This window comes from Xenopus tropicalis, chromosome 2, assembly GCF_000004195.4.
Source record: "Xenopus tropicalis strain Nigerian chromosome 2, UCB_Xtro_10.0, whole genome shotgun sequence".
NCBI lineage: Eukaryota > Metazoa > Chordata > Amphibia > Anura > Pipidae > Xenopus > Xenopus tropicalis.
Genome location: NC_030678.2, coordinates 136,407,359 through 136,429,307, shown reverse-complemented (window position 1 = coordinate 136,429,307; position 21,949 = coordinate 136,407,359). Strand labels below are relative to the sequence as shown.

The 21,949-nt window shown below is 41.4% G+C and overlaps 1 protein-coding gene across 6 annotated transcripts in view; it reads left to right on the top strand.

Annotated features, from left to right (window-relative positions):
• Positions 1–1,192: 1,192 nt before the first annotated feature.
• The window catches only part of kmt2d (lysine methyltransferase 2D), a 73,140-nt gene continuing 52,383 nt past the window's right edge, over positions 1,193–21,949 (top strand). For all 6 annotated transcript variants that reach the window (XM_031897155.1, XM_031897153.1, XM_031897154.1 and 3 more), the window contains exons 1-13: positions 1,193–3,462; positions 14,189–14,275; positions 14,896–15,010; positions 16,019–16,230; positions 16,327–16,436; positions 16,520–16,682; positions 16,926–17,091; positions 17,524–17,638; positions 18,391–18,563; positions 19,612–19,757; positions 19,856–19,945; positions 20,254–21,104; positions 21,679–21,798. In XM_031897155.1, the coding sequence (XP_031753015.1) occupies positions 14,227–14,275; positions 14,896–15,010; positions 16,019–16,230; positions 16,327–16,436; positions 16,520–16,682; positions 16,926–17,091; positions 17,524–17,638; positions 18,391–18,563; positions 19,612–19,757; positions 19,856–19,945; positions 20,254–21,104; positions 21,679–21,798 (2,310 nt within the window). In that variant the 5' untranslated portion in view covers positions 1,193–3,462; positions 14,189–14,226. The remainder of the gene's footprint in view (positions 3,463–14,188; positions 14,276–14,895; positions 15,011–16,018; positions 16,231–16,326; positions 16,437–16,519; positions 16,683–16,925; positions 17,092–17,523; positions 17,639–18,390; positions 18,564–19,611; positions 19,758–19,855; positions 19,946–20,253; positions 21,105–21,678; positions 21,799–21,949) is intronic.

The following is a 21,949-nucleotide window of genomic DNA, read 5'->3' as shown; positions in this document are numbered from 1 at the left end:
GCACCAAGTACGTAAGTTTTGGATTCATTCAAGCTTCGGTATCGTGACTTTCCTTGGGCCAGGTTGGAGCTGCAGAGTGCCATTGAGCCCTATGGCAGACTTTCCTTGGGCCAGGTTGGAGCTGCAGAGTGCCATTGAGCCCTATGGGAGACTTTCCTTGGGCCAGGTTGGAGCTGCAGAGTGCCATTGAGCCCTATGGGAGACTTTCCTTGGGCCGGGTTGGAGCTGCAGAGTGCCATTGAGCCCTATGGGAGACTTTCCTTGGGCCGGGTTGGAGCTGCAGAGTGCCATTGAGTCCTATGGGAGGCTTCCAAAATCATGCACAGAAGGATCAAAGTCAGAAATGTTTTCCCGCTGTTTACGATCGTTCGGATACGAAAATTTCATGACTTTCAGATCACCAATACGATATTATCGTGACTAATAAGATTTTTAGGTGATATTTGCAATCATAAATTATCGTATCTAATCCAGACTTTACCTATTTAGGGATTCAAATTCGTACTTTGATGAATCAGCCAATCAGCCCCTAGTACGGTATCTATTTTTTTTTTTTGCCCACATCTTTGTATGGTCACCTTTGCACACATCTTTTCCAAATGACAGAATAAACCTGTATATGAAAACGTTTAGATCACAAGAATTCCAAATAACAGATCCTACACCTCTATCTGCCAACTAAACCATCTGCACCCCCTCAACACATTCCTGTGGAATACAGGAGGGCCCTTTTTGAGTAGATTTTAAAGGAGACATATTGGATAAATAGGAAAAACCATAATTTTGTAGCCAATTATGAATAATATATGGTGCTGGTTTCACTTGGTTTAAAATTGAATACGGTCTGTAAAAAATGCCCCTTTACTGGAGCTCCCTATAGATGCTATCAAGTTTCACATGAGGGGTGGGTGTGTCCTAACAGTCCCTGCCAGAAGCACAGCAGTTGGGGGATAGCCAATCACAGCCCTGCACTCACACAAGCAAAGACAGGCTTCAGTTCCCTATCAGGTCAGCCTAGCTGATGATTGGTTCCTATCCTACAGTGCAGTGTATTGAGAGCCACCGGCTCCCCTGCACCTTCAGAGAATTCAGCCAGCAGGAAGTGGAACAGATGGGTGGGACTAGTGGGGTTTTGGTGGAATTGCCCAATAAATCAGTCAGAAACAACTTTTTTTTTTTTTTTTTTAAATTTTTTTTAAGCACAATCCTTCTATATTTAGAGGATTATAATTCACTGGTACAGTTTTAATTTTTATATGAAATGTCTCCTTTAAAAGGCCATAAACTTTGTGGGTTTTACAGGCCATAAACAAGGGGCTGCAAAATCAGCAGTACCTTATTCATGACTTTTTATATTACAATGGGCAGTTCACTCTGAAATGGATGGTTATAATGATGCCACAGTGGCATTTTGAGACAAACATCAATTCTTTTTCTTTTTTTATATGCTTTGTGGCTATTTTTTTTACTGGGTTGTTGTGTTTTGCTGCTCTCGCTGTAAGCTCCGCTGAAACAGGGATTTGTGTCAATGTCTTATTTCTGTAAGAAGCTGTAAAATATTTTTTGGCTCTATGTAAATAACATAGTAACAGACATTGTGTGCCAAATAACCATAACATCGGTATCACAATGAAATATACATTAATAATTTTATGTTTATTTAATAATGCATAGAAGTTCTCATGTCATTACATTATTTCAAATTAGCATGGTTCAGGTTCCTCCCCCAATGTCTAGCTCCTTCTCCCAACCATTCTGCTAATTACTCAAGTTAAACTCACTACAGTGCAAAGCCCACATTCAGGGGTTGCCAGTTTTGTTGAGATCATGTGAGGAGCCACAGTGAACTTTCAGTTCAGTTGACACATGGCACCATCAGGGAAAAAGGGCCCAGGAGCCAAATGAACACAGTTTAAAACCCAAATTGGCTGCTGCAACCTGTAACCCAAGTCAAGAGGCCAAGCTAAGAAGCCCAAGAGCAAACCAGAAGCCAATACAAATGCACACTTGACATTTTTCAAAACCTCCTTATTCAGAGCTGTTTGGGTGGGTGCTTTCATTGCAGATGTAAAATAACTCTAATAAAGCTTATTCTGCCTTCCAATTTGGAATAAAGTTTAATGTTATCCTAAAGAGGCTTCAGAGACAACTCTTGGGATCTCATGACACGCTGATGTTGGGAAAAGGCAAAGTTAATTAGTGATGGAGTGATGCATGAGGAATTCTATGAAGCACTGCTTCTTATCTTAGCATTTATATTGGTATTGAGCGCAGTCTTTGGCAGAAGTGGGGTCTCTATTCGAATGTAACTCGTAGGGGAGGGCGGCTCCTTAGATTAGGGGGCCCCCATACTGGCGAATACTGCCCTTGCTAAGGAGATATGCGAGTTAGTAGAAGAGAGAAAAGCAGCCGATTTAATCAAATTCTTTCCATGTTTTGACTGGCGTTTTTGTCGTACGTCTGGCAGTCGCGTCCTGCCCAGGTGAGTGTGGCTGAGACCTCCGCCGAGCGAAGCATTGGGTGCAATTACTAGGAGTGTAAATGTAAGTACGTTCCCCAGCCTGGAACGCCGGGAATAAAAACAAAAGAATACAATACACTTGCAACACAAGGCTCCTCGGCGCCCACAAACCCGGCGCAAAACCAGCAGAACAGAATTAGAGGCAGCACAGAGTCCCGCTAACTGCATTCGGTTTCACCAGCCCAGCCTTCCTATAGCCCGGTAACCTTAATTCCAAGCAGACTCCGGAAATGTAGGTAGAACGTGAGGCGTTTAAGTGTGCGTATCTGTTGGGGAGCGCTTTGTGGCGAGGCCTCCTATCGCTACTACATCCAGCGGCAGTATTGCCCCAACCCCTCCTGAGGACACCTTTCCCTCCCACGTGCTTTCATCGAGAGTGGCGCGGCAGTGAAGTAGTTAATCTCCTGGCGGAAGCATCCTGTGCGGAGCCGCGTCACTGCAGAGTCACATCCCGAGCGGTCGCGCGTATCCCTCCTCCTCCGCTGCCGCCGCAGCGCTAATAAATCCCCGGTGGTGTTTGCGGCTGTAAAAGCCCGGTACGGAATATCTGGTGAGCGTCGCTAGGCCGCAGAAATCGGATATTTGTTGTCTGTTTACCCGGACTTCTCTTCAAACGCTGCAAGTAGGGCCTGCGGCCTGAGCGCTCGCATCAGAGATATCCTCCCGGCTCAGCTGGACTACTTTTTCTCCGGGCAGGGAAGATGGCGGCTATTCCCTGAGCTAAGTGGTAGCTAAGAGGCCTAGAGAGGGAAAAGCGACAAGAAGAAGAACGACTTAGGAGACACCAGAGTGAACTAAGCCAGGGCATGGACTGAAAGAGGCCGGGACCACAGCTCGGGGTGCCCAGGTTCCCCCTGCCTCTATTTCCCGGACTCTGTATCGGGTGACGGGGGTGAAATGCTACCCCGGTGGGGGTCCTGGCTGCCCCGGCAATTGTAAAGGTGAGCGCGGGAGAGCGGGGTGGGACCCGGGCAGAGCTATGGAGGAGGCGGTGGCTCAGGTTGGCCTGCTGGCTCAGATGTGGCTTTGTGCGGCCCCTGTAACCCTGGCCTGCCGGCAACCTGAGCTCTCCCGCTGTACCCCGTGTAGGCAACGCTGAGCCCCCGTGTGTGGCCTGTTCTTATCCAGAGCCGCTGCTCCATGCTGTCTCCATGCCTTGCGCCCCGCCACCCCCAGCACTTACTACACTGCGTCCCCCACTATCATGTTGCTGTTTGGGGAGAGCAGAATTCTCAGCAGCCGGAGGCTCCCTGGGAAAGGCCTATCTGTAAACACACAGGCCTAAACCCTATTTGGAAATCTTTGTTCAGTGGCCGGTGCTCTAATCACACACACACACACACGGCTTGTATCGGTTATTGTTGCCGCAGTCTTTGGCTACTGTACTTATTTGTTCCCCAGTGACCTACACGTTCATAGCCAGTGCCAGTTTGCTGTATTTCCAGGCATGTATAACGTCTGCTCTGAGGTAGCAGCTACATAAGTCCATTACTGTATGGGCTATCCAGACCTGAGCAACCCCTGCTATTGTTCTAGGGGACCTATTACTGAGTAGAGAATGTGATGGCAAATGCTCATGTTGTTGTCTTGGCTGAGATAGGCTATGCCTAAATGTGATTACAAGCTTCTACCAGGCACTAATTATCTAACTCTTTCCCTAGAATAACATGCCATATGTTTTAGTGCACTTTTACAGGGGATAAATAGAATGGAAATCCAAATTGCATTTACCCATTAAAATGAGATTGCCTTCTAGCCCAGATTTTTCTTGGACACTTGATCGTGCATATCTATAATAGTAATGTTTGTGGAAATACATACCAACCTGAACAGATGGCATTCATTCACCCTAGTTGCAGTCAGCAGTGCAGTAAGTGACTTTAACCATAAAGTCCCAACATAACATATTCCCATTTCTTAGTTAATATTTCTAGGGGTTTCTTCCCACTGGCAATAGAACACCCTGAAAAAACATCAAAATAGTCTTGTTCAGGACCACCTAGAGGGTCACAGATTGGGCATTTCTATTCTAAAGGGTACTACTCTTGGGTGGGGGGGGTTGTACCTGTATTGTTTGTTAGCATGTAGCATTTTTGCATTAGACTGATTTACCTTTCAAGTGTTGATACATTTTATAATTCCTTTCCTTCTCATGGCTGATAGTGCTACAATGTTCTTTCTGTAGCCATAACTTCTATAATAGACTTTTTCTACTTGCGTTGTCAAAAAAGGGAAGTTCATTTGCTGGTCTCCCATGTGGTCCTTTATTATCTTTTGTATTTATGTTCTGTGATCATGTAGGTTCTCTGGCCTACGGACCAACAGTATTATTCTCATCATGGATCCACGCCAATACTTTAATTCTATTAAGTTTAAAATTATATTGCCTTTCCCTCCTTTTTCCTGTTGATGTAATTGTAATGGTTTATATCTGACCTATTCTGCTGTAATCCATATCCTACAGCTGTATAGGGCCTATTTATCAAGGGGGGTGTAAAATAGATAGGGTGCTTATGAAGCAGTGTATTTTTTTTTTTTTTTTGAGTGATTGTACACCTTCCATTGTGATCAGTTAAATCCTCCACTGGGAAGTATTTACTCTGCCAAATCTCTGTAGTTTTTACACCATTATTTTATACCACCTCAGATATGGTGTTGTAAGAAACGTTATAAAATATGGCAAAAAAGCAGTTTGCTGGTTTATCCACAGCATCTTTCAAGCTGCCACAGCTTTTTTATGCTGTAATTTCACATTGAGCTAACCAGTATACAGCCTGATAAATATGCTAGAGCTAATTCCTGACATTCACATTGTATTTGTTTGCCTTCTTTTACACATAATAAATATCCATGTTCTTGCCAACTTTGAAATTACCTGAATATCACTTTTATTTCTGTTATTTGTCAGAATTTAATGACCTTTTGTGCTGACTTTTTAGATCTATCCTTGATATCCCAACAGTCTTGCAAAACTGTATGAATCTGGGAAAGATTTTGCTTAAAAGGGTAGTCCTTAAAGTAACTTTGTATGTTATAGAACATCCTATGTGTAGCAACTTTTAAATTAGCTTTTTTTTTTTATATAGTTTTTAGATAATATGCCGGCTTCTGTCTCACTCAACTTTCAAAAGACTGTTCTGTGAGGCAAAAATTTTATTACTACATTTAATTGTTTATCTTTCCATTTAGGGACTGCATCTGTTAATCTGTGTTCAGATACTCAGATGCCATTAGGTATTTGTTAAAAATCTGTCACTGTGTGCACATGCTGTGGTTCTGAAGAACATGAATTCTTCCTTGGCAATTAGAATTAAAACCATCCTCTGGGAGTAGCATATAGGGGTATCTTCCATGGTCTCTGTGTTTGAGAAGGACATTAGAGAGGGCCGTGCTTTTGCAGAATTGCTTGGTTATTGACAATTCCATCAAATTGGGGGGCCCACACTGGATAGCTTGATCCAGGCCCTCAACATGTTATGACCACTTTAACTTGGTTGAATATGTATGTAGTTGTTTTATTTTCAGGCTGTGCATGTATCGGAATATCATTTGTTTTGGTTGCAGATGCAGAGACCTGTCAAGCCCTATTTGGTACTTTCACATTATGATTTACCTAAGGGTCAAGACTGAGTCAATGTTGATGTATTTGGTAGGTTTTGCATGGCTGAAAGGAAACGTAAAGTGGAAAATGCATTTTATCTGTGATTTACATCATAAATAGCAGTGGACTGAAGCATTTTTATTTGAATTTTTTTTTTTTTGTGATGTCTTCTAGGTGCAGTCCAATCTGCTATAGACTAATGCCCCATGGGGAGATAAATCACTGCTACCATAGGCGACTAATCTCCCCGATAGCCATCCCACCAGCAATAATGCGAACCGCCGGTGGAAAAGCACACGCATTGCTAAATTGCCTGAACTTTCCTCAAAAAGGAAACTTCGGGTGGCTTAGCAATGCAAATGCTTTCCCATCGGCAGTTCAGGTTATTACTGGTGGGAATGCGTTTTAGGGAGATTAGTCGCCTGCGATAAATCTTGGCTTGTGCGGGCGACTAATCTCCACTTGGAGCACTAGCCTTAATCTGCTTTATGAGAACATGAGATATGCACACAGTGTTTTGAGTCTTTCTGAAATGATACTATTGTTGCAGATCTGGCCTTATGGATGGCCAGCATGGATGGTTATACTGCACTTTTATGAGTCCTACCAATGTGTACAGCTCTTTCAAGAGTTAAGCAAGTTAACTATTTTTGTGCTGGAATGAATTGGGGGGAAAATTACTGTATGAAGTCCCCCCACCCACATCTGGTATGCATTGGTAATAATGCGCAGAACTGATGCTGAGCACTACCACTGAATAGATCAGAATGGCACTCCGCCGCTCGCAGCACCTGCCCCCCCCGCTCAAAGCAGTAAGAGAATTTCTTAAGAACTGGCACAGGTATTGCATTTGATAAATAGTAAATATTTTCCTGGCAGTCAAAAAAATGTTGATAAATTAGAAACACAGAACTAGGGAATCCTTAAGAATTTCCAGCAGTGTTATCTACTCGCAGGCTGAAATGGATCTGTAGAACCCGATCTTATTGTAAAACAAAAATTCATGGTGCAGTTCTTCACTGAACTTTTAATTTCAATTTCAATGTTTTTCCTTTCATGAAAATTCTGTAAACCAGGTCACCAATTCTCTAAACTGTTAACATTTGACACATTTCATACAATTGTCATAAAATTTCCCAGTTAAAACTTTAAAGGAGAAGGAAAGTCAAAATCTATTAAGCACACTATTAAATAGTACTACTATTGCTGTGTAAAAACACTATATTCCTGGCTTGCCTAATGAAAGATTTACAGAGATACACATACTAGAACTTACATACTTGTTTCAGTGAACAGTGCCGCCATCTTGTCCAGCGTGTCTGTATGGGCTGAAAAGCACCAGCCAGCTCCCCGCTCCTGTCACAAAGATTCTGCAGCTCCCCACTCCTGCCACAAACCCCCCAAGCTCCACAAACTCCCCCCGCTCCTGCCACAAACCCTCCGCCGCTCGCAGCACCTGCCCCCCCGCTTCCCCCACCTGCTTGTCACAGAGTTCGGCGATGCTGCGTCGCCATGGCAACCGGACGCTCCTGCCCTGTGCGCATGCGCCGCCTGCAGTAACAAGTCGCTAAGTCTTGAAGGAGCGATGCATTATGGGAATCTTTTTTACCCAGCTCAGCGTTATTTTTTTTTCTGTTTGGCTTCTGATCTTCTGAACGGGTGAAGTATGGGGAGACTTAAGGGCACTATTGAGACAACTGAAGGTATGCCTGCAGCTTGGGATTAACTCTTTATTAGCCTTTCCTTCTCCTTTAAGGAGCATTCTCAGTTGGAGATGAAGCTGCTGAGGAGTATTTGTAGCAAATGTATCAACAATTGTTGCATATCAGAAGGTCCGCTCTGGAATTGGAATTGATTTAATTTTAAAACTTACTTTATAGAGAAAAAAAAAGTACATAAAAATCCATTGAAAAAGATACTGTTTGTGGTGCTCCATATGAAAACAAAATTGAAATTTAGGGCCAGGGCACAGCGTATTCTCCACTGGTGTAGAATCGGCCTATCCCTGTGTACATGAGACGGCATTGCCACCATTGGTCGTAGGAAAGATTGTTCGTCCACTCTATTAAAGAGCTGATTCATTAGATATGCAGGTAAAACCAAAGCAATCCTTTACCCCTATCTAACGATTCAGCAATAATGTTTAGATGTTCAGGCACCTTCAAAATTTGTAGTCCTGCCGGCTGGACTATTGGTTGTCTCGCCTTCCGCCATACACACACTGATTATTGTACGAAACTTAGTTTGGTACAATAATATTTGTGCATGTCCACCAATATTTGTGCGTGTCCATGGCCACCTATACTCTTATTATATAATTGAAGCCAGTGCCTGTGCTTAATCTGTCTCTCTGCATGCAGCCATCACAATTAGTATAGGATTGTTATTTTGATCTAATGAAATATTAGTCATGGTCATCGTCATGGGCTCTTCTACCTCTAGCTGCCAGAACAAAGGTACAGGGCAGATTTTTATGTCTGGGGTACATAGTTGTTTGTGGATTCACACAAACCATATACTAGCTATACACTAGCAGATTTTGTCGCCATCCTGCAAACGATCATATTGGCTAACCAATCGTTTTAATGATTGATTCATCCATGATTGGCTAACAATATGTGAAGAGACTTTTATCATATATTTGTTGTGTTGGCTGCAACATCATACAAATATTAACCGATGGCTATCGGTTTCTTTGTTTACTTTCACATTTAACCCAACCCTTCAAAATAAAGGCATTCACAGTGAAAGTTTGTTTAATGATGATTATCTGATCATTCCATCCATCTATTACCAAATGCAGACCATGGAGTTTTGGCTAGCTGGTGTGACTGTTTTGTCTTGAAATGGCACATAATGACATTTGTTTAAAGACAAAATTAATACTATTTATTCTTAAGACCGATTTGGCAGCTTATCTGTGTATGAGTGTATGACTCCCTCCTACAGGCCTCCCCAACTGATATCTGGGCAAAAATTGCCAGGTGTCGATCGGACAAGCTTAATTTTTCATCAGATTGGGGGCCGCATCATCTCATTGATGCGGCCCTCACTCCGACTTTTCTTATCCCCTTCATTGGCCCTAGGGCCAAACAAACCATGTATGGCCACCTTAAGAATCTGCAGTTTCTCAAAAGATGTAGTGATTTTACAGCACGGCATCCTGCAATAATCTAATACTTAACCTGAAAAGGAAAGGATAGGTTAATATGGGCAGCATACCTTAATCCACTAAACCTATAAAATATGTAAATAAATGAAATCAAGCTTTCCTAATAATTTTTCTCTGTTTATCCCTTGATCTTGAACATATACCAAACTGTAGTACTGTATAAAAAGCTGCACACAGTGGAAACTGACTACAAAATACCCTTTTGCATCTTTGTAAACTGACAGCTGACATTACCATGACATTAATAAAGAGAATAGGTCCCTGTTTTTATTGTGGAAATGTACCCACCTGCAGATTTTGGTCCTTTTGAGCCTAATTTTTCTGTTAAGACATATTTTTAAACTTTTCATAGTTGTGTATAAATTCATATGGTCTGCTCTGTCAGCTTTGTTTGAGAATGTTTTGTTTTTCCCTGAATTTACCCCCACTCTCCCTCTAAACAAAAAATGAAATGTTACAAACACTTCCCTTCCCTTAGCTGCTGATTTGTTAAGATTTCAGAAAAGAAGCTCATTATACAGTGGTTTTATTTATGGACTGGTAATTTTATTTTATCAACTGCTGATGCAAGCGGTAACTCTGTAGAACTAGGAAGTTACAAAGTGAAAGTTGTTTCATTTTCTGTATGCAAAAAATAACAAACCATTCTCTTCGGCAAGTGGTTAGATATGCAGCAGTCACTAGTGCCAAGCTACAGCTAAAATTGCATATTTGAATAAAAGGCAATAAGCTTATATGCATATAGAGCAACTACATTTATTTTCATAATTTTGACATGGGACATTTAGCTCAGTTTTTTAAAAAAATGTCAAAAACAGCATGGTAAGAATGCTCATAAATCAGTTTTTTTTTGTTTAGCTGTAATAGCTGCAGTATTTCATTTTTGCATTAGGTGGAACATGCAGTCCAGTTAGAAAACAGCGTTACTGCAATGGCTCCAGACATCATTGAAACAAGGCATTTCTGTGTGCTTGTCACTATATTGTAGATAAACTGCTACACTTTTGGAACATATTGCCTCCATATACTTTTTAGGATTTTATACACACAGCATTTTGACCGTCATACTGCTCTCCGATTACCATAGGGCCTGCCATCCCTACCATTCAAGGCAATGGGAAATTCTCTGCATACAGCAGCCAATTGTGGTAACTGGTTAGATGTCTGCAATTCTTACTCTTACTCGGTTTGATGCTTTTAATTTATCCTGTCTGGAGCAAGCTACAGTTGATTATTATTATTATTATTATTATTATTATTATTACGATCCATATCTATGTAGTGCTGTCATTATCATTGCAGAAAAGTCTCCATAAAAAGCTTTTTGTGGTTAATGACTGAAGGTGGATGAGGAATTGTCAGTTCAGAGACCTTTCCAAATGTCCCAGATTTTGTTCTTCCATAGTTGCTGCTGGGTTAGCGAGATGTTGCTATCACTATCCATAGGCCACTGCTATGGACTGATGAGCTAAGAGAAGGTGGCCGTGTAGCTCCTAATAAACATGCCAAATCTGATGTCTGGAAGGCTCATATGCTGAAAATCGCCTGATCTGTCCTAGCTGTCTAAATTATACTATTCTTTAGAATGTGTGTAGCTTTTTCTTTACAAAACCAGCATCAGCTAAGGTTGCCTGTCACCCAGGCATAAAAATAAAATTCCTTTTCAAATTAAACATGAAATCCACATTCCGTTTTTTATTAGCACATTCATACCCATTATAAAGGAATTTAAAATTTCCAGCTGTCCATCATAAATTGCCTGCCCTGCCTCTATGTCTTAGGCATAGAGGTGGGGCAGACAGTTACTTTCACTTTCCATTCAGAACTTTTTAGAAGTTGCTGCAATTCTCTCGTTCCCCGTCCCTCCACACCATCTTATTTTGGAACCAGTGCAGTGTTTTTTTTAAAAACTATATTCATTTTTCAGATACCGCAATACCGGGGTGTCAGGGTACTCACCCGAGCGGGCCGGTCTCGCGCACCTCCTTGCATGCGCGCATCCCGTTGTCCGCGGGACGTTGCGCACGCACGTCCAGGTGTGCGTGCGTCAAAGCGCACGTATATGTCAAAGCGCGCACGTTCGTGACGCGCTGACAGCGCAGGTTCTGCGCATGAGTGGGGGGTATTTAAAGCTATCGAACGCCTCCTCCTGTGCTATGTTGTCTGCGGCCTTGCCTGGGAAACTAAGCCTGCCTGATTTACCTTACGACTTTCTGTTGCCGATCCTTCGCTTGCCTGACTCTGATTTTCAATACTGCAGTAATTATTCTCTAATTTATTAGGAAATGGGGTAAACACCTAATCATGCATGGAAAAAAAAAATACCGTCAAATACCGTGACACCGATATAATTTTGAAAAAAACCGTGATATACATTTTTGGTAGAGACATTTCAGTGATGTCACTGTAGTCTTCACACTGCTGTAGGCTGCCAGCACCATATCTCAGAGAAGCAAGCAGGGATCTGGGAATTTAGATATGCAGTAAGTACTTAAAAAGAATGCCTTTAGACTTACTTTTAATTTATATTAACCTTTCATTGTCCTTTAATGCCTGCGGGGTCTTCTATACTTATAGTAATGCCAGTGGGTACAACTATGTTAAGTCAAACCAATGAGTGTGTTTTATCAGTAATAATGTATAATTAAAACAAAAAAAAAAAAAACTTTTGGGTTCTAAAGAGCACTCTTAAAGTAGATCTCCACCCAGTTATTGATTTGCATATTGAAATAAAATGTAATTTTAAGCAACTTTCTAATGTACGTTACTGTAAATTACAATTTTTCAGTGGTTTTAAAGTCATTTGTTTCATATGTTAATGTTAATGGCTATGGCCAGCCAATATTAACTGACTCTTGACAAAATGTAGAGGAAGCCAGTTCTCCTCTGTTTGCTATATTGTATCAGGAGTCAGAAAAAGGAACGCAGAGAGTCTCAACAGCCATATATATACTGCTATCAATAGCAATTTAATTTACAAATACCATTAAATAATTGCCACGTATTGTTGCCACTTAGTTGTGCCAGAAAACCTTTTTGAATTTTCTTTTGCTATATTAAAGGAACAGTAACATCAAAATATGAAAGCGTATTAAAGTAATTACAATATAATGCACTGTTACCCTGCACTGGTATAACTGGTGTGTTTGCCTCAGAGAGACTATTATAGTTTATATAAGCAAAGCTGCTGTGTAGCCATGGGGGCAGCCATTCGAATGAGAAAAGGCACAGGTTACTTAGCAGATAACAGATAAAATGCCATTGTATTCTACAGAGTTTATTTGTTATCTGCTATGTAGCCTGTGCCTTTTCTCCTTTTTTCCAGCTTGAATGGCTGCCCCCATGGCTACACAGCAGCTTATTTATATAAACTATAGGAGCGTTCTGTAGCAAATACACCAGTTTTACCAGTGCAGGGCAACAGTACATTTTAATTACTTTAAAACACTTTCATATTTTGGTGTTACTGTTCCTTTTAAACAGGTTTTTGAGTGGTCAACCCTTTAAATTCTGTGGCATTTCCTCCAAGATTCAGTCACTCAGAAGGGGCCCTATGTCTGCTCAAACACCTGACTCTATCACCGACAACCAATTTATCCCTATACTTTTGTCTAATTCACGAAAGACCCGCTAATGCCCACTCCACCTTAACACCCTTCTCAGTATTATTAGAAATATATAGTCTTTGCATGTTCTCCATATAGACAGTTTAGACTTCTGATGTGGTTTGAAATATTTTTGGCTTTAATAGTAATGTATCAGATTTGAATGTCTGAAAGGCAAGTTATATCTACCTGATGCGTTACCAGTTCATTTTGAAGCAGCTGTGCCCAAGCCAGCTGGCACTCGGGGGGGAGTTTTTTTTTTGTTTTTTTTGTCAGATTGCTTAGACTCCAGTATTTCTGACTTAAGGTGACTATACATGGCTTTATCACAGGGAAATGTGAAAGATGGTAGTGTTCTATGATTTAGCTGGATTGCTAAAATACGCTGTACTTGCTTAGATCCAACAAATCTCCCAAAAATACCTTTTACTTTGCCTTTGGTAGTACAATTTAAATAAACGCTTATATACACCATTTTTCAACATGAGTAAAATAAGACATTACTACCTCACCTGTATTTAAATGAATTAGGTAACTAAGCTTTGTATAAACTGCCCCCCCCAACTCTTTGTTGTTACTGTATATGTTAGCAGAAGTCGAATATGCCAGGGGTTTAACTGAACTGGTAATCTGGTTATGTACCACACAAGTACCAGGATTTTAAGGGCCGTGACACACGGGGGAGTTTGGTTGCGCCGTGACAAATCTTCATTGCTGTGGGGGCGACTAATCTCCCCGCAATGCCGTCCCACCGGCGAGAATGTAAATCAACAGTGGGATGGCATACGCGGCACTGCGATTTGCCAAAGTTGCCTTGAGAGGAAACTTCGCAACTTCTGCAAATCGCGGCACCGCGTATGCCATATCAGCAGCGATTTACATTCCAGCCGGTGGGATGGCATTGCGGGGAGATTAGTCACCCGCGACAACGGAGATTTGTCGCGGCGCGACTAATCTCCCCTTGTGTCATGGCCCCTAAAGAACATGGAGTAGCTTCAGTTTCTCTGATTTTCCCATGTAGCTCTGGGAATTAATTGAAATTGGTGTATTATCTTTAGTACAAGTCCTATGAACATATGTTGTACATGGTGGGTATACTGTGGGTACATTGGCCTTTTAACATTTGAGAAAAAACTCCGGTGTGGTTGCTTCTAAAATACTACATAATTAATAAAACAATGAATGTGGCACATCCACAGCCAAAAATGGAGAGAAAGCGAGAGTGAATGACAACCTAACATTATCTAAATATTTATTAGTGATTCTTATGCTATGGCTCTTTTTGACAGGTCTCCCAGGACGGGAGGATCACAGATTTGGAAAAGGAATGGATGAACAAAAAGCATCCAGTGAGGACAAAGAATCTGAAGCATCCGGTATGCTCCTGCACTTTGTGGGTTAACAAGCCTTCAAATGGCTCACAGCTGTGTTCTTTATCTTGTGCCTAGTATGTGCAAAACAATTAAAATAGAAAGAGGAGAGAAACTGCAAGCTTTAGAACGCTGAATATTAAATTTGTATGTGCTAAAAAAATTAACTTGCAACCGTATGTAATACTCATTCAGGCCTTCTCTGGTATATTATTATTGTGTACAGGAAGATGGGCCCTGTTTGAGGGCAAGATGCCTGCAGCAACAAATCACCTTTGAAGCCTTTGGATCTTGGCTCTTTGAATTATTTTCCTCCTCTTGCTTAAATGGGACTTAAAATGTTAGATAAAATACATGCAGTGAAACAATCCATTTTGTAATCTACATTATTTTAATTTATTTATTTTTATAAAACTGCTCATTGTTTTATCTGCATTTGGTGGGTAAATGCACTTTTAATGTCTTGTATACTTTCTAGAGTTTTCATACATCTGCATCTACAACTTAATGAGCCAATTTGGGGTTGGGCATGGCCACAGAGTTGTCAGGGGCTCAAACACAGTTGTCTAAAAATCATTGTATAATGTCTCCACTAATGCTTTGTCATTTCTTGTCCTCTATTTCAGCTGATGAAAATGCTTCTGATGGGGCTTGTGAAGCAGAAGGGGATGAGCCCATCCAACCCGTGCAACCAAACCCAACTGATGTGGACGAGGAATCTTCAGTCCCACAATGCATCAGGTACTAAATAACATTTTAAGTGAGTTTTCAATAAATAACACATACCACACAAGGGCTTCTAATGCAATATGGCCATGCAAGTGAATGGACCAATTCACTAATCTTGTGTCAGTCTCTGGCCAGTCTTATTACTTAGTGTGGGGCTGCTTTTTTCAGTTTGGGTGAAGAGAATAATGATTTAGAAGATGTCCTCAGGTATCATAAGTATATTTCAGCCCTGATTTTTGTATCCAAACTAGCTACTAAAACAGAAACTTTTACAGTACATCGCCAGATCGCCACGTGTGTGGCCACCTTTAGACCGATTTGCCAGCTTATTGACCCGTGTAGGGGCAGCAATGAGGGGCCTGCCCGAGCGATATCTGGCCTGAAATCGGTCAGATATTGATTGGACAGGTTAAAAGATTTAGTCGGATCGGGGACTGCATCGGCTTGTTGAACAGACTGTGCCCATTAGCGCCGCTATAATTCGATCGTTTGGCCCCAGGGCCTATATTCTCTAGATATTGCCCACCCATAGGTGGGGATATCGCGAGAAGATCCGCTCGCTTGGTGACCTCGCCAAGCGAGTGGATCTTAAGGCCACCTTTACACACTAAGCCCTGGCCTTGCAGTAAAAAGCATTGACTTTCAAAGAAAACTATCAAAGATAACTTCCAAGGTTCTCCAGGTTTCAGAGCTTTTCATGATGATGCCAAACACAGATCACACAGTGTTGATTCCTTACATAGATATTTGGAATTTGGTTGGTCCATCACATTGCGCATGTTTCTTTGGTTATGTCTTCTCTGTATGCAGCTTTATATGAAATAAAAATTGATATTGTGCTATGGTTAGGCAGTCTATCAAATACTCATTCACCTTGGACCTCGTGAAAAGAGGTTAGCTGGGTAGACTGTTATAGCTTTAGAATGTATGTTCCATAATTCTCTTAAGAAGCAATTGTCTGTAGTTTCCTGGGGACTATGTGTATGGAACTGTGTTTACTAATTTTCTTGTTCTGCTTAGTGATTCCAAAAACAGGAGCTGTGCTCTTTGCAACTGTGGAGAGTGGAGCCCTCAGGGCCAGAGGGAACTTCTGCGGTTTGATCCTTCACCAGATCACCCAGTGTTGGTTCCTGGCCCCATTCAGGTGCAAGAAACTTCCACACAGATTTCAGACCCCACTCTAATTGGCTTTGCAGAGGGTGTGTCATCTACACAACTTTTTGAACCTACAGGTAAAAAATCAGTTTATAAAGTGCTCATGAAATATATATAGGTCTTTGTGTGAAATCTGAGTATAACTTGATTGTACATTACTTTTTTTCACACAGGACACTGTTGGGCTCATCATTGGTGTGCATCTTGGTCAGCAGGAGTCATACATGTTGAAGGGACTGGACTGATCAATGTGGACAAAGCTGTATACTCAGGGATATCACAGGTCTGAGTTTGCCACCATTTGGATTTGTTTACTTTCTCAACCGTAGATAAGTGGTTCTTTAATTGTGCTCTCTCTTCCTATAGAAATGTGAATACTGTAATCGGATGGGTGCTACCATTCAGTGCCACTCGACAGGGTGTTTGCGCCGGTACCATTTTCCCTGCGCAGCTGCGAGTGGATCCTTCCAGTCCATGAAGACCTTAAAACTGCTGTGCACTGAACATCTTGGAGAAGCTATTGCAATGGGTTTGTTTTAACCTGTATAGTTCTTATTTTGGGGAGAAAAGCTCATTGGTTAGTCCTAGGAGGAGTGCCCAAAACATGTAGCAAATCACAAATAAGCAGCTGTTACTGGGCCTCCATTAAAGCTAAGAATAGGCTTATGTCAAAACTAACAGAGGCACATTGTCTTGAGCTCAGCTTGACTTGAAAACGTGCAAATGCCTCTTATGTTTTTCCAACCATTTTCAGTATTCCTTTTTACCTTAGATGACTCTCGTTGTGTGCTGTGCGACAAGCCTGGTGACCTCATAGACCTCCTCTTCTGCACCAGTTGCGGGCTGCACTATCATGGCACCTGTCTGGAAATCACAGTCTCGCCACTAAAACGCTCAGGCTGGCAATGTCCTGAATGTAAAGTGTGCCAAACCTGCAGGTAAATAAAGATTTTGTGTAACTTTATTACTTAGATTTAGCTACCAGGCAGAACTTTCTTTTGTAACTTTTGTTTACTTAGGCTTGTGGTATAAATAAGTCATAAATACTAATTATTAATATTATATATATTTAGTTTACTATGTAGTAGGAGACACAAGGAAGGAGCTCCCTGTCATAAACCGCTTACAACCCAATGTGTAGATAACATACAGGCACAAATAGGTGGGCTAGGGCATAAAGGGTGTTATGTAATAAAAGGGGCTAACTTTGCACAGAAGAAACTAATTGGCAGTTACAATTTTCTGCTACGTTGTATATAGCAATGGTGACTGCTCTCACAGGATTTCTACAAAAACTCAGTTTAGTCAGTTACGTTGATTTATATTTTCTAATGAAATGTAATGAAAATTAATATCTTTCCCTATTTTAGGCAGCCAGGGGAAGACACAATGATGCTTGTATGTGATGCCTGTGACAAGGGATATCACACCTTTTGTTTAAAACCAGCTATTGAGTGCTTGCCCACTGACTCATGGAAGTGCAAGGTTAGTATGAGCTAATATACTTTTATACGCTTATGTACTTATGTACATTTGTAATAAAAGGTCATTTTAAATATGACAAACTTTTGACTTGGAATATGGGTCTTTGCCCCTTTTGCAAATTAAACCCATTTTAAGTTCATCTGGAGTACTGTCCATTGCTATTGTGAATTAAGAAATGTTAAGTTTGACTTTTAGTTTGAAATCATGTTTGAACACACATTGGTAGGGAAGAAAGAAATGTGCGGGCAGTAAGGACGAGGTAGCCAGCTACCCAAGTACAGCCTTGGGAACCACTATTACTTGCCCTGTCTATGGTTGGCCATATTCCATGCATAGGCCGCCATTTGCAACGTGGAAAACAAGCTGACTGTCCTTTCTTGCACCCCATGACAAGCAAGTTTAATGGTTTAACACTTCGAGCTTAATACATAAAACTCACTCATGTTCTATTCATTTTTAGATGCATATTTATCAATTGGTAAAAGTTAGAATTCACCAATTGATAAATACGCTTCTTAAAATGCCATGGGAATGAATAGAACATGGGTAAGTTTGTATGTATAAAGCTCTAAACCCACATTTTGATAAATCTGCCTCTTGATATTTAAGAGTGCTTCCAATTTCTAATTTGCCTCTTGCTATTTTGGTAACTTAAACCTCCTTCAAAAAAGGAGGAGTAATCTTGTATTTATATCAAGTTATTTTCCAAATGCTCTCTTCCTTTACTACTTGCTTGTCTTTGCATTACTCAGACCTGCCGTGTTTGTCGCATATGTGGGTCTCGGACAGCACACATGGAACCTGGCAGTCAGTGGTATGACAATTATTCAGTGTGTTCAAAATGCCAAGAGAAGAGGAATCGGGCAGAAACTTGTGTCTTGTGTAGTCACGCTCTGCCAAAGGAGAAGTGTCCCAATTGTATCAAGTAAGTACTGACTTCACCTTCTACAGGGTAGGTGCTTTTACAAAACTTGCAAAATACAGTGGATTTACTCAGGAAGAGCTCAAATGCTGTTCATGGCTCTCTATAGGACCTTAAAAAGCTTTGCATATGAAACTTGGCATTTGCTGCTGAAAAATAACTGTGGGTGCTTAATTAAAGGGTGCGGACATTAAATGTAGAATACTACACATTTGTGGTGTAGTATTAAAAATATTGTTGAAGTAGCTGCATGATAAAGATTAAGTACCATTCTGTTAGGGATGCCATAACAAATAGCCAACATGTTATATAGAAGGATGCACTGAATCCTGGATTTGGTTCAGGATTCAGGCCGAATTCAGCCTAATTAGGATATAGATTTGGTTCGGGATTCAACAGAATCAGGGTGGGTTTGGGGGCTCTGCTGAACCCATAAAAGTGGGTTCAGTGCATCCCTAGTTATATATGAGGAAAACCTTGTATTAAAGGAGACATATTGGATAAATGGGAAACCCCTAACCCTGTAGGCAATTATGAATAATATCCGGTGCTGGTTTCCCTTTGGGCTAAACATTAACCCTATCTGTAACAATGGCCCCTTTATTGGAGCTCCCTATAGATCCTCTCACTTCTCTTTCCAAGTTTGAAATGGAGAGTGGGCGTGTCCTAACGGTCCCTGCCAGAAGCACAGTAGGAGGGGGAGAGCCAATCACAGCCCTGCAGTCACACAAGCACAGACAGGCTTCAGTTCCCTATCAGGTCAGCCTAGCTGCTGATTGGTTCCTATCCTACAGTGCAGGGTACGGAGGGCCGCCGGCTCCCCAGCTCATCCAGAGAATTCAGCCAGCAGGAAGTGGAACAGATGGGCGGGGCTAGTGGGGTTTTTGTGGAATTTCTCAATAAATCAGTCTGAAACACAACTTTTTTAGCACAACCCTTCTATATCTAGAGGAGTATAATTCCCTGGTACATTGTTAATTTTTATAGGATATGTCTCCTTTAATGACAGCTGAGCTACAGATCTTATTTTTATTTATTTATTTATTTACAGTGTCCATCAAACCGTTTGTGCACAAGCTGATTACTCTACACCGTGCAGTGCTAATAGCCCATTAACTGATAAAAGGCAATTGCTGCAGGAAAATGGCAGTGAGATCTCTAACACAGAGCTGTCAGAATGTGAAGCCAAACCACTAGGTAAATTAATTCTTTTCTGCACTGTGGCTGCATAGCTGCGCAGAAGTTAATAGTTGGGAAAAGAAGGCAAAATGTTTACAATTGTCCTATGTTTGTAGGGATGTCAGAGATGAATCTGGATCCCCTTCAGAAGAAAGTTTCATCTGAAACACTGATGGAGCCTATATCGGATTCTATGTCTCTGGAGGGTAAGATGATCTTATTTATGTTGTAAGTGCTCCTCTGTTCCTGTAAGAACCCCTTATAGCTTTTTCACTGCCTTCTGATTAGCATCTGAGCAAGCAGCAAATTCTAATGAGTGATGTCATTGGAGGGTGAGAAGTTTGCAGTAAAGTTGGCTAAACAGGAGTCCTTTTACTATCTGTCAAATAGATTGATATAATCTATACACAGTGAGGCCAACGTCTTAAACTTTTGTATTTAAAGATTTTTATTAATTTTATTTTTTACTATGAACCAATAGCTTACTTAATATATTCGTCTTCAATTTCTCTAGATATTGTAACAACGGAAGAAGATGGTCCTTCCACTTCTGACAATGAAGCTGCTGAGGCACCTCCTATAATGACCGTGCCGTTAAGGGAAAAAAGCCCACCCCCTTTGGAAGCTGAACTGCCACCTCTAAACACCATGTCTGATGCTTGTGATTTACTTGATGAGGCTCCTGTGCTGGTCACTGTAGAAGATGAAGAAATGGAAACCGAAGATACAGAGACTGAGATTCATGAGGTGCAAAAGGAAGTGACTGGTTTAGCGCTTGTTAGCTCCAGCATTAAGACTGCTTCCCCTACTTTAGTTTCTGATACATCCCAGGCATGTGCCTCAGTGATTGAAGGCTCTGACATAAGGTTTACAGACACCGTACATCTAACTAGTGGGCCTTGTCAGAGTCCTTCAAAGACACCTAGCTGCTCTCAACAACCATCTCTTTCAGACTCTGAAATGACTATTGAGTCCGAAGATCCTCCCTGCCAGCCTAATACAGAGATGTTGAATAATGACAATACATTTTGTCAAGAACATTTTGGGGACTACTCTGTTAACAAAGATCAAGGGCCACTCAGGCCTGGTCTTATAAAGTCTGACATTGTAAATGAGATCTCTAATTTGAGCCAGGGGGACACCACAGGTAGCTATCATGGCTCTGATGCACTAGGTTCCCCTGACCCTGAGGGCGGGTCCCTCTCTATGGAGATGTGTTTGCATAAAGAGGATGGATCTTTGCGGTTGTGCAATGACTCTATAACAGAGACCGATGATTCTCTGCTCTATGATCCCTCTGGGGGAAAACTAGATGCTGAAAAGACACGTCGAAAAAGCTCACCAGGACGCTCAAGGGTTAAACAAGTAAGTATTAATACATTTAGTGGCTTACTGACATCTACGAATGGGAGATTTGTGTTTTTATCTGTAAGTGCTTTGTATCGCAGTAACACTTGGTGGGTGAATTCATAAATTTGACTTGAGATCTACACCCCCCAGTTATAAAAAGCCCCCTTAACTGGCCTGCCTCAACCCCCTTCCCCCCCATACCTGTCCCTTATCGCATACTCTATAACTTAAAAAACTGCCTCTGTCACAAACCCCAATCTAAAAATACAGAGCAGTGCAGCTGCTTACCTGGTGCCATCTTCTGTTCAATTGTAGAAGTTTCGGGTCTTACCCACTAACACAGACCCTGCTTGAGCATGTGCATTTGGGGCTATCCGGAAAGCAGCTTCAACTTTGCATGCTCATGCAGGGTCCATGTTGGCGGTGAGACCCAAAGCTTCTACGATTGAACAGAAGTGGCACCCAGCTGCGTTGACCTGCAATTTTAGGTTGGGGTTTGCGACAGTGTTTGCTGCAGGCAAAGGACTGTTCTTGTGATTTATGTTTCCATGGGTGCTTTATTCATTTTGTTTTATATATTTTCTTCAAGGGTCGAAGTAGCAGCTTTCCTGGAAGAAGACGACCCCGAGGGGGAAGTGGTTCTGGAACTAGTCGAGGTAGAGGAAGATCTCGACTAAAATCTACAGCTTCTTCCATAGAGACTCTTCCGGTAAGAAAAAGTAGACTGGCATCAGTTACCATGAACAACACCAGACCTTGATTCTGGAAGATTGGCAAATGCCAGAGAAAATTAGTGTAAAATCACTCGATATTTATTTAAACTGAGGAATTTGTCAAATTTCATACTCATCCTAATTATG